Here is a 14,025-nt window from a genome sequence, read left to right as displayed (position 1 = left end):
TCCGCCGGCCCCGGGGGGAGCCGGCGCCTTCCTGCCCTCCAGCACGGCGAGGGGGTCGGGGAGCCCTGGGTTACGGTAACAAGGCGGTAGTTGGGGGGCGTTTCACCAGGGCGGGACGCGAGGTTCCAGCCCGATGTTGAACTGGGACCCCCGAACCACGCGTCGCTGTCGTCTGCTGGAATTAGAGCAATTAATTTCTCTGGAGAGAAATAATGGGAGGAAAAACCTAATGCGTAGTTTCAGCTATGCCTGCTCCCAAGAAAGTGTTTGCCAGGGCGGAGCCCTGTACCCCAAAACACGGTGGTCATTGTACAAAAGGAATAACAGCCAGCAGTGCTCACTCTTCAAAGTGACCGGTTTATGGACAAATTACTTAAACTAGAGTCAAAAATGCTAAACTGACCAAAGTTATAATAATAATACTAATTTGCAATACCGCACAATTGTTTCGATTTGGCCAATCACCGGGGTTACAGGGGTAACAGTTCCCAGGAGATTAACGAAATGGAGGAATTCGTGGAAGGAAATGAACGGGGGGAGGAAGGCAAAGGTATACACAGCCGAGGGAGTGGCAGGACAAACAGAAAGACTTGGTTGACGTAAAGAAACAATGGGCACGTTAACGAGAACGGTGGGTGTATAAGGTTAAAAAAAGGAAAGAATTTGTTAGCTGAACACAGACAATGTGGCCTGTGACGTGTGGTAGGGAAGGCAAGCGGCAGCCCTGCCCCACGCTCCGGTGTGCAGGTGCTCTGAGGGAAGTGGAGGCAAACTTCAGCGAGCCCACGCGATCAATCCGAGCGGGATCCTTCAGGCTGACAACAGGCAAAAAATGCACTGTGGCCTTTGCTAAATCAAGGATTTTAGATCAGCGAGGGATGTGTTGTAAGGAGTGGTGACAAGCACCTTCACAGCACTGGTTTGGTTCAGATGCAAACCTGCATTTTTCAGCATAAAACACCTGTTACATACCTTTAGGTTTTTGAATGGTGACGCTCGTACGTTCCAGCTCACAGCTTTCATATCGGAGAGACTTTTCCTGTAGTCCTGCACTTCAGATACAACCCATTTTCAACAGCCAGTCACACTTAGCCTAAAGAACGTTTTTAGTAATAACCACCCCAGAACATACTCTAAAGTGTTTTTTACAACTTTTAGGAATACTATGTTGTAGGGACAAAAGTTGAAAAAGCTAAAACAGAAGGAAAAAAATTGCATAATGAGCTCAACTGCCATTTGAATTAGTTATTCTCCTGAGCATATTACTGTATGTTCATGAGTGAACAGCTGTGCTTTTAATACCTGATAGTAAAATAAGTATTTAAGATACATTGACAGCATATCAAGGAAAATTAGAGAATTTAAATCTACAACTAACATTCAGCTAGTACACTGACACACCGTTTTCAGGATTCTGGGTCACTGGTTTGAACCTCAATCGAGTTATTTGTTCAGTGAAAGTTGTTATTGGATGTGCGCCACAAACAGGATTCATACACCAGACTCCTCAGAACTGTTTAGAACTCAAAGATCCCAGCCCGTATTACAGATTAGCATGGAAGAATATGAAGGTATTAATAAAGACTCAGATGTGTATTTTAAAAAAATCTACAAGAAAAATTTTACCTAAGAAACCCACTGAGCCTTTCAAAATTATTTTTTTCTCTATGGGTGCCTGTTCATATAACATCTCAAGAGACTGCATCCTGTGGAAAACAATCCTAAAGACCTTTTGGCTGTGAATGTAAGAAGTTCAACGCTACATAATTCAACAGAATAAATATTGACTCTGTCCACACAGGAAAATCAGCCTGAGTATGCGGATCAGGATGAATCGTATTGACTCGGGCACTGTCAGACACAAACCGGAGAAAGCTGACAGTTTGCAGGCAGTGGTACAAGGATCTCTTGCAGGCCAGTGCCAGCTGGGACAGACCTCTGAAGTCAAAGGTAAGAATTTCACCCTGTATTATCAGCAAACTAAATCCTCAAGAAAATATCTTGTTCAAAGCAGCACTGCTGCCAAAAACTTAATCTACTTCCAGCTACTTATATAGCCCTGGAATGCAACTGGCTGTTCATAGCAACAGAAAACACCTTAAAACATTTCTCCTACCTATAGGATACATACAAGTAAAATGGGATAAGACTCCTTTTACTCTGCACAAGATTGCCTTTCCAAATTACAGCAGTTACGTAATACGCTATCAGACTCACTGTCATTTCAAAAACAGGAAACAGATTAGCATGAAGAAGTGGTTTGTCCAAAATCATTTAGTAAATCAGCAAGAGATAACTAGAAGCAACATCCTGACCTCTTGAATACCTGTCCAAACAATGCAGCATTTTTTCCCTCTATCCGCTAGCTACCCCATCACCTGCTTTTAAAAATAATGCTTTTGTTTTCAGATTAAAATCAAAGGTCCTGGCAGCTCTAGATCTCTCAATTTTAGCACAACATGAATTCTTAAGTATTCTGAGCAAGAAATGGCAATGCAGCTGGTATTACTTATGTATTTCTTGTTATTCCTATTTCTTTCAACAGAGTGTGGATGAAAATTACTTGTGTTTCAGGATATTACTGACCCAGACTTAATGGCTTGTCACCTGACAAAAGTTCCTTCCCATCTTTTCTGGGACAACAGACACAGGCCAAAATTTACTGTGAAGCTTCCCACAAAAACCCACAACAAGGGATTCTCTTGCTCAGCCATCAGCCTATAAGCACAGGAGGAAAATATTTTTACCTTTTTTTGCCCTCCCTGGCTTTTTTCCATGTAAGAAATTCCTGGACATCGTGCCGTCTTCCCTCCCCACATGGGCACCGAGCTCTGCAATGAGTGCAGACAGTGGTTTTCTTCATCTCTGCCTCAGAGCTCCCTGCAAACGAAGCTTTCTAGCTGTTTGGGTAGCACGGGAGTCAGTACTGTGAATAGCAGCGATGTCATTAGGGCAGAAAGATGGGAAGATTGTCCGGATGTTGCACCAAGCCTTAAGTGCTGCAAGATTGGAAAGCCTGTCTCTCCCCAGCTGGAAGTTGTTCCCTTAGCCACTGCTTCAGAGATTTATTTTGCTTCCACCTCCTCTCCTGCCTTTACGTTTTAATACCTACACCTCGCTGCCAAGAGGGAAGACAGCACACAAGTTATCCTGCAGAGTTCAAGAACACTCACACAGGTGACTACAGCTCCACTCTACCTACCGAAAGGGGAAGTTGCAAACTTGCATCAAGAAAGATCGTCAGTTTGGGAAAATTGCTGACTACTTCCAGTATGAAGAGTTGACTGTCTGCTTTTAATGTGACATTGTCTTCTGTTTTACCGCCGCACAAGGCAAAGATATCCTCTTCCTGCTAATGATAAAAAACTGATGCATCAGAAAGCCAACCTTCATGTTAACTCTAACGATGCAATTAACTTCAATAGTATTCATTGACATGATATAGAATTCCATGAAGAGAGACATATGGCTTTAGTTACCAATGTTTTGAATAGATGCATCACTTTTCCAATTTCACCCTTTCACAAATTAAGCCTGTACACTCTGTATTATCTACAGCCATCGTAATCTAGAAATATCATTCTATCATATTGCAAAAACATGAGGTTGCACATCCACGCACGCAATCCCTTTGAAGATTCAGGCCAAGGCAGGGCTAAAACATTCCAATACTGATGTTCTATCTTTGCTAAACATTCAAATTCAGAAACAACTAGAATTTAAGTAGCTAAATGAAACTGCTAAGAAGTTAGTGGGAAAAAAACACTAGGCAACACAGTTCTGACAGCTGGATGCTATTTCTGTGAAGAGGGGACATAGAGCGGATATGTCAGGTGGCAAAGGATGGCAAGGAGGCCCAGGTAAACCAAAGAAACTGCTAAGTCCAATACTGAGGTCTAACACAGCAGCTTTAAGGTGTTAAGCAGAAGGGTTGGTATTCTCTGTCACATCAAGTCTCCTGGCCTGAAGTCCACTGTGCTGAAGCAGAGTGCTAGAGAATTCCACTTAAAGTCAACCTGGTATGTCAGTTCCTTCATTGAGCCGTTATTGCAATTTTATTCCTTGCCAATACTTCAGAGTGACAGAACAGACTTAACACTGATCCCCAGTACGTTCTTCCCATACAGCTGCTACTTAAGATGCTCCAGATCACTTGCACTGGAAATGTGACCGTCAAGCGGCCAATTCATCTGCTAGACGCGAGATCATCTCTTCAGTCTTTTGAGTGGCAACCTGCAAATGCAGGAGAAACTTCTACAGGGCAGTTCGAGCTGCACAGCATAGGAAGTTAGAGAAAAACAGTGAACAGAGGATATCAGATTATTCAAGACGAATAGAAATCGTTTTCAGTTTCATGATAAAGAGTTAGATGGACCGTACAGAAGTTGGAGTGGGGAGAGGGCTGAAAGCAGCACAGAGGCAAAGTGTGCCCAAGATGGAAGCTTGACAGGGGACTTGAAAGGAAAAAAAAAGATGGACAGCCTGTAGAAGGTTTCAAAATTAATGAAAATATTACATTAATAACCCAACCCACGTCTCATTAAAATAGGCAAAGAGATTTGGGTCCACTTAGATGAGGATATTAAAACCAAACAAAACGATCAAAGATACAGGTAACCTCTGACCAAGCAGTCAATGCCTTGCCATAAAGGAGATGTTACGCCGACAAGAGTCCTATACGCCAGGTCAAACTAAAGATCTCTTAAGCCCTGTATGTTGACAGCAGCCCGTAGAGGGTGTTTACCTGTCTTCACAGCTGAATCTTAAGTATCTAAACATTTGGGCTCTGTAACCCTTGTGCAGGCAAAAATCCTTGGACAAGAGGAGCCTGAGTTTTCTTTGAAGCTGCCACAACTCCTACGGAAGCAAGTGACAGCTGGGATTAGCGTGCACTTCAGATAACCCCAAGATTCAGGCAACTTCTCTGAAAATTAACCCGCTCCTCTCAGACTACAATCGGAACACTTTGTATTGTTCGCATTACATTTACACCTTGATTTACAGCTCACAGCACCCTTTTAAAAAATTAGGCCAGCAGTTCACACTTATGTACTTAAACTTTATTTCTTCATAATTACAGGCTATTGTTAGAATTTTTAAACAAAAGGGAAGTCTATAAATAGAGGCTAATCCCACCTGAACAAGGTTTGTTGTTTTTTTTTTAAAAAAAGTTAAAACTTCATAAAGTAATGCCATTTAGCTCACAGCAGTGGTTTGTTGGTAGTCTGAGTAAAAGTACTATAGTCAGAGTCAGTAACATGAAATGTAACATCAAATGACTCAAAACTTTAAATTCCATAAAGGAAAGCAGGAATATATATATAATATATACATATAATATTGTGTTGGTCCACTGAGTACACATTTTTAACAAAAGATAAGAAACTATGTAATCCAGTTAAGCATATGACTTGCAAGATTAGTGTACACTCATTACAAAGATGTATAGACAAGTTATAACTATTTAATACTTGCAAAATTTTAAGGTGTGGGTGTTGGTTTGTTTTTTTTTTTTGAGCAGGTGTTTAAATGCTCAATTCCCAGTGCAAAAGAAAAAACATCCCAGTCAGGTTACACATTTTTCCTGAAAAATTGAAAACTGCCCTCAAACTCGTGCAACAGCAGCATTGACAGGTAATGGGAAGAGCTTAAATATACTGAAGCCTGGCTGAGTTCTCCCCCTTTCCCTTCCCAGTGCTGTGTGTTGAAAACACTTCAATTTCCTCAATAGAAATCCCACAGGTTAAAAGTGCAAGAAAAAAACCCAATCTCTTGAAGTTTATGCTGCTGCCATCCAATTTTCTTAGACAGGGTAAAGATTATTCTTTCTGGAATTATTTAAATGAAACTTACTCTCCAGAACAGAGTCCTTTCAAGATGAACAATAAGTTATTTTCATTAACATTCTATCCATCCTACTTTGACTCAGTGACCATAAAGAAATCATTCCGTTTAAGGTGCAACTATCAGTTGGCATTCAATAAATTACATATACAGAAAACAACTGTGGTTAAACAAAAATAAACATCAGACTACCTGGTTTTTTCTTTCTATTCTCAATCCTATTTCAAATCAAACTTATTAACTTGCCAGTTCAGCTGCATATTTCACAGGCAAACGTGGCTGGAATAGCTGTGGGGTCTCATAATTTGACAGTCATCTTGGCCAACAGCAAACGCACACGAATCTTCCAACTTAACTGCTTTATAAAACAAAACAACAGGTCCGTCTTAAAACCTATGACCATGCAAAAAACATTAAAAGTTTCAGAAAGACAAACTCTTTCTGACTTGGACTCCATGAAGATTGTTATTTCAAATCCACAAGCAGAATCTCCAATGAAGACAACAATCTACCTGCTTACATATAAAATAAAGCACTCCACAACTCTGGCATTACTAAGATTGCTTTAGAAGGATAAAAGGTTTCAAATGACTAACTGCTTGATGGGAGACAGTCAGCCATGGCAGAATAATTGCTATGTTCACTTTATGCTCAGTTACCAACTGCTGGCAGATTACAGTCAAACGACAATCTCGCTATCTGCATTTTTTTTCTGCATTTGCTTACAGCTGGGAAAAGTACTTTATTCACCTGAAAACATGAGAGAAATTGAATGCTAAACTTGATAGTTATTCAAACCATAACCAAAAGGGTTGAATTTAGCAGAAACATTCACACCAACTTTCAAAAACTTAAAACCTTTCATAGTTTCTTGTATATATGTATTTTCTGATTAACATTTAAATAGGTTAGGTATTCAGGAAAAGGGACAAACAGTTGACATAAGACAAAAATCTTATTCTAAACTTCATGCCTCTGATATTTCAGATTTACTGAGTGCAATAGCCAGTTCCAAGTCTTCTTGCTCTTGCTGGTTTAGTCTTGCCAATCTTTCCTTCTCTTCTCTTTCACTTTCCCTCTTAGCCCATTCAATCATGTCTTCCTCAGTAGAATACTGCATTTTTAAAAGACAAAATAAATCAGATTAATACTACAATGATAAATAATACTGTCCAAGTCCTTGGTTTAAGGGACAATTACAGTCTTTCAAAATATTGTGTGTATGCTAGTCTTCAAGTATTACCTGTTTTTTTATTTTAATACACTATTAAGATTAGCTTAGTCTAAGGCTTAACTATTAAAGGTTTAACTATTAAGGACTACACCGAAGCCACCCAACTGATGTATTTTTAGGAAATATGCCATGTTTCAAAACTCAATTAGAATTAAGTTTCAAAAAAGTTACTGAGCAAAAAGTGCTATAATTTAAATTCAAACTATTTTGGATAAAAATCAGCCTATATAAGAAAAAAAAAGGAAATAAATCAGGAGACCATTTTGGAAAATACAGCCCTATCTGCACTATGGGATGTCCCAATTTACTCTACTTTCATTAAGGATGATTTTTTCCAGGTGACAATGACTGCAAAAATTAGCTGTGGAATGACTGGTTTTAGTTGTCTACATGAAAAAACACTTCTGCCAAGAAGCAACAAAATAATAAGGTAATCATACAGTTAGAAGCCTAGTAGTCATACAGAGAAAAGTCAGCGCGACAGAACAGAGAACAACCAAGATTCTTTCCATGTAGATTGATGCGAACAGAACGTGAAATAAATTTCTGTGGTACAATGATTATAAATCAGAGACAGTTCAGGGTATCATCTTAAATAGAATACAAAAGATTATGCTCAAGTTCGTTTCTAGCCAACATGCAGAAAAGCGAAGAGGTAGGTGTAGCCCATGACTTCATGAATGTTAAGTGTGAAAGTGTTAATCATGAGACACTCCAGTTTGGTTTGTGCTTTGAGCTGCTTCTTTGGGAAGTAAATGTAAAAAAGCTTGAGTTTTCTCCATAGTTCACTTAGTATTTTCAGTATTTGCAGCTGGAAAAGAATACTTTTTGCTTCCTAAAGGTAATGAACATTTTTCCCTTCTCCTCCACACTTCCCATTCTCTCCTCCCAGCTGGCTTCTCAGCCCCTCTAACTAGTAACAGCATTTCAGAAATTATCATGCTGCACAACACATCAACCAGTGCAAGTCAGTTTTGAGAGCCTGTCAATCCTCAGTGACTTCAATCAAGCACATAGTTTATTAGGCCTGAAATTAAAATGCAGTATGATCAAGATACTGTAAATGCAAATTGCATTTATCAGGTATCAAGCTTGAAAGTGAGAGGATGCCTTTCAAAATGCCTATCCGCAAAAGCTCAAAAGAAAAAAAAAATATATATATAGGCATGCACAAACCTTTAGATTTGCTTCTACTGCTTGAACACCACGACTTCTATGAAATGGATTCTGGTTACAAAGAGACACTTACTACTTTTTACTTCACTGTACCTAAGTCTGGACTTCACTAGCCATCCAAAACTCACCAGATTACATTTCATTAACATATACTGTTATGAGGCTGTTCAGCAATATTTCAGTACGTTGAAATTATAAGCAAACAGGTCAGTGACAGCTAAATTAAAATCACACCGATGGTTTTGGTTTTAATTGGACAGTTAACAGTATGCTTGTTGTAGATAATATAATTTAAATCTGCTGCATGCTCTGATAAAACAGATAATAATAAAGAATATAGATATTTAAAAAGTACTGTTTCCTAAAAGCTAGGAGGCCTCCATGAAAAAAATCCCCAAACCAATGCAATTTAAACATTAACTATAACCTTTTGCAGAATTTTAAGGACAGCCTCAGCTGTAAACGAAATGAGGATACCGTTTTAACTGGAAGCAATATCCCTTCTGTACATGGGATACGTTTTAATAGTTTAAATCAGACTGAAGACTTCAGTGTGAACAATTCAGAGCTGTCATTATACTGAAACAAATGTAAAAAGTGTTTACTCACAGTACTGAAGTTTGCAAAATTGTTGGGGTCAGCCTCTTTACTGATGCTGGTGGGAGCAAATGGATCACAGAATAGATCTGCTTCTCGTTCTTTGGGAATGTCTGGGGTGGGGAAGGGCTGAAATGGATCGCTCGGTTTAAAGGAATCTGAAGAGTCTATTTGATTGATAGGTCTTTTCCCTTAGATTAAAATGAATTCAAAATGAATTTAAGATAGCAGGTAATAACATGCCAAAAATAGTTTAAAAAAAAGAAAGAAAAACAAAAACCAAATTCAGAAGCTACTTGGAATGCAACCTCTTGTGGTAAACCAGTGGAATTGCAAGGACTTCAGAGGAAGGGTTGCAGTTTCAAAAATGTGGGTACGGTGCATAGTTTCTTAAGGGGTAATCTGGTAAGAAGGAACACATGTATGCTCATTATCCAAGAACACAGTTATGTACTAATTAACTACTTTGGGAAGAGAGTTTCTAACCGTTTTGAGACCCTATTCTTTCAGTATGTTTTTCTTCTGCTTATCAACTGTCCAGCAAGGCTCTTCTATTATTTGCTCGGCTCAAGTTAACACAATGTCAGAGACCAGAAAATACATTTGTAAGTCTTCAAAGCACCATGTCCTCTCACTATGCTAATACCTAGAATTCCTGTAGTTTTTGAACTAAGAGAATGAAGGAGTATGATAACAAGCAATCACAGGCTTATCTATTTTGTTAATCCTTGCCTAAGTAGCTGCCAATGTAAGAGTCAGGCAAAAGCCTCCCTTATCTTGTTCTTCTTTCAGCTTAACCCCAGTCAGCTTTCACCACCTTTGAGGATATCAACCCAAATACTTTCAAGAACAGTTGAGCTGACTTTCATCCCACCTCTCCCTCCATATGTTACTGCTTACAGAAGAGGGTTCCTTGTATTTTCCTGAATTCAACTAGTGGGTTCTGCAAGCGGTTGGACACTTACAATGGTCTTAAAGACTTGCTTCTGTTGCCATTTTAAACTGCAGAATCAAACCGAAGTGCTTATTACTTAGCACATCACTGTTGCAAGTTACTCTAAAAATTCTTGCATAGACCAAAAAAGATTCTAATTGGGCAGTGATTTAGAAAATACCCCCTTGGGAATATGATTTACTTAGATCCTTTGCAGATAACCTTGCCCTGACAGCTCTCACTCACTGATGATGCTCTATTACTGGCAAATAACACGTCTGTCTTGAATTATGTAGGAGAAGCAGCTTCAAATGACCACCAGAGTATATTTTCAGTATCTCCATTTTTTATTTGCATTAGGAAAATAATTTGTTGGGGAATGGTTATCAAGATAACCACAGCATCATTCTTCCTATGTGCAAATCAAAACAGCCTACTTTTTTTCTCATCATCTATTGATAAGGATGCAGATGTTCTGCCACTAGAAGCCTGCATTCTGAAAGTGATCACAGCCACTCCCGTACAACAAAGTCAGAAATCCTTCTTCTGTAAATAAGTGCCACCAGAAGAGGAAACACTATCAAACATTTGAACTATCATCATTTGTCATGTCAGCTGTTTTCACGTTATTTACAAGGAAACTGACTACTTGCGAGGCATAAGCATGAACCAGATCTCACATGAGCGTTAGAAATTAAACAGCTGAGTTTAAACTTTAGTATTAACACTCCTACATTTACTGTGTTCCCCCTCTGTTGAGGAAAAATATGAGTACATTTAAGTTTCATGCTAGCATTTTCCCAAACACCTTAGGAGTCATCCATATAGTGTAATAGTGAGAAAAACGATGCAGTAGAGTTTTTAAGGAAAATGAAACAAAGGACAGAAACTTAAAAGCAATACTAGTAATGCATTTTCCAATCTATGCAAAAAACATCGGGAGTGAAGAGTCTGTTGTAACACGGGCTTGCTGCAACCACAAGAAGGTGGTGTTATCTTTGACAACCATGGTCTTTTCCGGAAAGCAGAGCGGTTTGCGCCACGGAGCAGACCAGAGGACTCAGCTATCGCTGTGCAGAAAACAGCATAGGAAGCTTGGGGCTAGGTTTATTTACTACTGCAGACCGCTGGCAAGACCACCTGGAAAACGTTAATCTGAAAACCTGAGGCAGTCATTTAACCCTATTTAATTCATTTTGTGTTAAAACCAGGGGTTTTGCAATGGGTAAAACACACTGAATTCTCACTAAGAAAATTTACTGCAAGGTTCACAACGTCCCACATGAGTAACTATTTAATTTGCAGTCATGTAATGGTCTTGCAGATACTTGCAATAACGCTGGTTTTTTTTCTTTTCCAAATCCTTTATCTCTTCAAAAACTAAACTACGATCCCAAACACCACGCAAAATTTAAAGCCCCAGCAGATCAGGAGCAGACTTGTTTCATGTCTTGCTCATTCATTCTAAATTCAGACACTTGAACGTCCCCTCCTAATTACTGTCCCACCGCTGATTCTGAAGCAGCTTATTGTTGACAACGTCCCAGTATCAGCTCTTACCAGGTGGTGGTGGGCAGGGCCTTGTGGGTGTTCCTGTTTTAGGGGGCAACGCAGGAGGAACATCCTCATTTTTAGCTGGTGGTTCCTCAAATAAGTTCTTAGTTATGATCACGTTGTTGACAGAACCTGATGTGGAAGAGCTGAAGGGATCCTCGTTGTTGGCCTTCAACAAAGACAACAGCAACATACACATTTTCAGTGCAATTCTACTAACACTTCTCTTTTCAGTAATGCATTATTTATTTAGAACTGGAAGTTTGGACTAAGTCAGAAAGAAAATACTTTTTAAACATCATCCACACACTGCAGGAGACCGAAAATAACCACGAATGGTGAGCGTATACAGCCATATAAAGTTGAGTGCAGTCACACATGCAAAAGTAATACTTCTGCTGTTACACTCGGCACATTTAAAAACAAGTAATTAAAATATCACTTCAAACATACAGAAATACTTAGGAAGCCACAAAGATTGCATTGCATTTTTCACAATGGAATTGCAGGACCCTTTACTATGAAGATCACTTTTTCAAGGAAGTCAACCATTATAGATTTTCAGTAGAGGCAAAACTGAAGAAATTGGTGGTAGAGTAAGTTGTGTCTTGTCGCTAGAGTTTCATGCATTTTCCGAGTGCAGTAGTTTCATATTACCTTTGACAGCATGCTGAAGTCAGCAAAGCCACTTCCAAAGGATTCATTTCCAAACAGAGAGGTAAAGGGGTCCGTCGCTAAATACATACAAATCAAGCAAACAGAATTAAATTAGACGTTAAATAGGAAAGATGTGGAAAAAAGTCCCACAACATGAAGCAACTGTTACATATTTTGCAGCACAGACTAATTCAAGTGAAGTATTTTGAGGCAGGCACTTGAATATATTAAAGTAGCCTAAGTGTCAACTGCCAATTCAGAATAATAATTATCCTGAACAGGGAATAATTCAAAAAAACCACTGCTATTCTGATTTCCTACAATTAAAAAAGTTAAATTCCACTGAAACTGTCAAATAATCATACTAATGGATGTTCTGCAGAGATACGTGTATGCATACACCGAGGTTAGTTTCTGTGTGCCCACCCCCACAAATACACAGACATACAGAAGCACATGAACAAGAGCTCACGTCTGACTGTAGGCCCACGTGTGGAATCAAGTATGTAAACCTCCTATCACCTCAACCTAATTCAACAGTACTCTTTCATTCTTATGTGCCTCAAAATATGTAAAACCTGCTATTCTACTGTAATGCAAGAACTGCACTCTCTTTACCAATACTCACTTCTGAGCCTACAGAAATTTTTTTACAATTAAGCTGAAGAGGTTTACAAGACAAAGTCACACTTGGATTCGTGTTTTGGATTAGCACTTGTCAGGGCAACTTGGGAAAACAGCAGATTAGAGCCTTCCCTAAAAACATCTTAAGGCCTCAGATGAAGAAGGGTCATAGCAAAATGAAAGGAGCAAACTTTAACAGTAAAAATTCGTGATAAAGTAGTTATTTTATCCCACATCTCACGTAGCACAATGCTACTTTGTATGTTACTTTGAAGGTGACATGCAGTCGCTAAACCCAACCCTAATTGGCACCAGTATAAACCATTCAAAGAATCCAAACCCTCAGATCAGGGTATCTCAGCAGATTTAGGTAAGGCAGAGGAACATTTTTGAGGAAACAGTCCTCAGCGCTATGCACTGAAGGTAACAACAGTTTTATAAAAATACACACACACTCCCCTGCAAACTTGCACTTCATGTCATACTTTTCAGGAAAATTGAGAAAACGTAGGAAATCTCTAAAACGCTCCATCACAAATTCAGTTAAAAGACTGGAAACCCAAATAAGCAAAAGCAAATAAAAATAAACCCCAAAAGACTGATGTATATATTCTACTTTTACCGAGATCATTTGATGTAGTAACGGTTGTTCCACCAGGAGCAAAAGGGTCATTCTTCTTCGATATCTCTGTCTAAAATAAAAAAAAAAATCCATTGGAGGGAAATTTGTTTTTCAGCTTAAAGATTCCTCATTCTAAGAATACAATCACATTTTATTTTAGTTTAAAAGTTTTAAGCTAAAGTACTTTGGACATAGCTTTTATGGGCATCAATACACAAGCCGGGTAACAGAAACTCCTTCTCAGAACAGCGATTAATACTTTCAAAGGACAGAAAAAAGATACGATGTGCACAACATACTTGGTAACCACCAGCAAAAAAATGAGGAACATCTAACACTCGTTTTGGTCTCAGATTTCTACAATCAGAGCCATCCTCATGCAGATGTAACTAGAAAGGTGTGGTATAGCATTTAGGATAAATGCATAACTTCAGATAGGAAATACAGATCTCGCAAGAATCAACAGCTAATCCCACACCACAGCTCTGACCCTTTTTATTCCCCCTTCTGTACTTCTCTTATTATCAGACTGTAATATATGACCAAGATTTGGTTATATTAGAGTATTAAGACTTGGAAAAGGTGCTGATTAAGTACTGAAGATTGTAGAAAACGGATTTCTAAGGTTGGAGGTGTAGGCTGTGGTGTGTAGTATGACCTTCAGACCTGTATAACGTGCACACCACATGGAAGGGCACCACCACCACCGTTAAATGCAGCGATTCCTCCCCATCTTGGCTGTGTGGGTCCGCCTCAGGCATGCTGGCACAAGAGCAGGCGATC

General features: G+C 39.1%; 1 protein-coding gene across 1 annotated transcript; it reads right to left on the bottom strand.

Moving 5' to 3' along the window:
- Positions 1-5,040: 5,040 nt before the first annotated feature.
- Positions 5,041-13,312, bottom strand: LOC104507457 (epidermal growth factor receptor substrate 15-like; the record flags this gene model as incomplete). Its single annotated transcript, XM_010148747.1, has 5 exons — positions 5,041-6,958; positions 8,864-9,042; positions 11,346-11,508; positions 11,997-12,073; positions 13,243-13,312. Coding segments are annotated over 5 exons (636 nt in total), but the record flags the coding sequence as incomplete, so codon positions are not given.
- Between the last annotated feature and the right edge of the window lie 713 nt (positions 13,313-14,025).

The sequence above is a fragment of the Eurypyga helias genome, unplaced genomic scaffold, assembly GCF_000690775.1.
Source record: "Eurypyga helias isolate BGI_N326 unplaced genomic scaffold, ASM69077v1 scaffold46053, whole genome shotgun sequence".
Taxonomy (NCBI): Eukaryota; Metazoa; Chordata; class Aves; order Eurypygiformes; family Eurypygidae; genus Eurypyga; species Eurypyga helias.
This window is presented reverse-complemented; position numbering and strand designations above follow the sequence as displayed.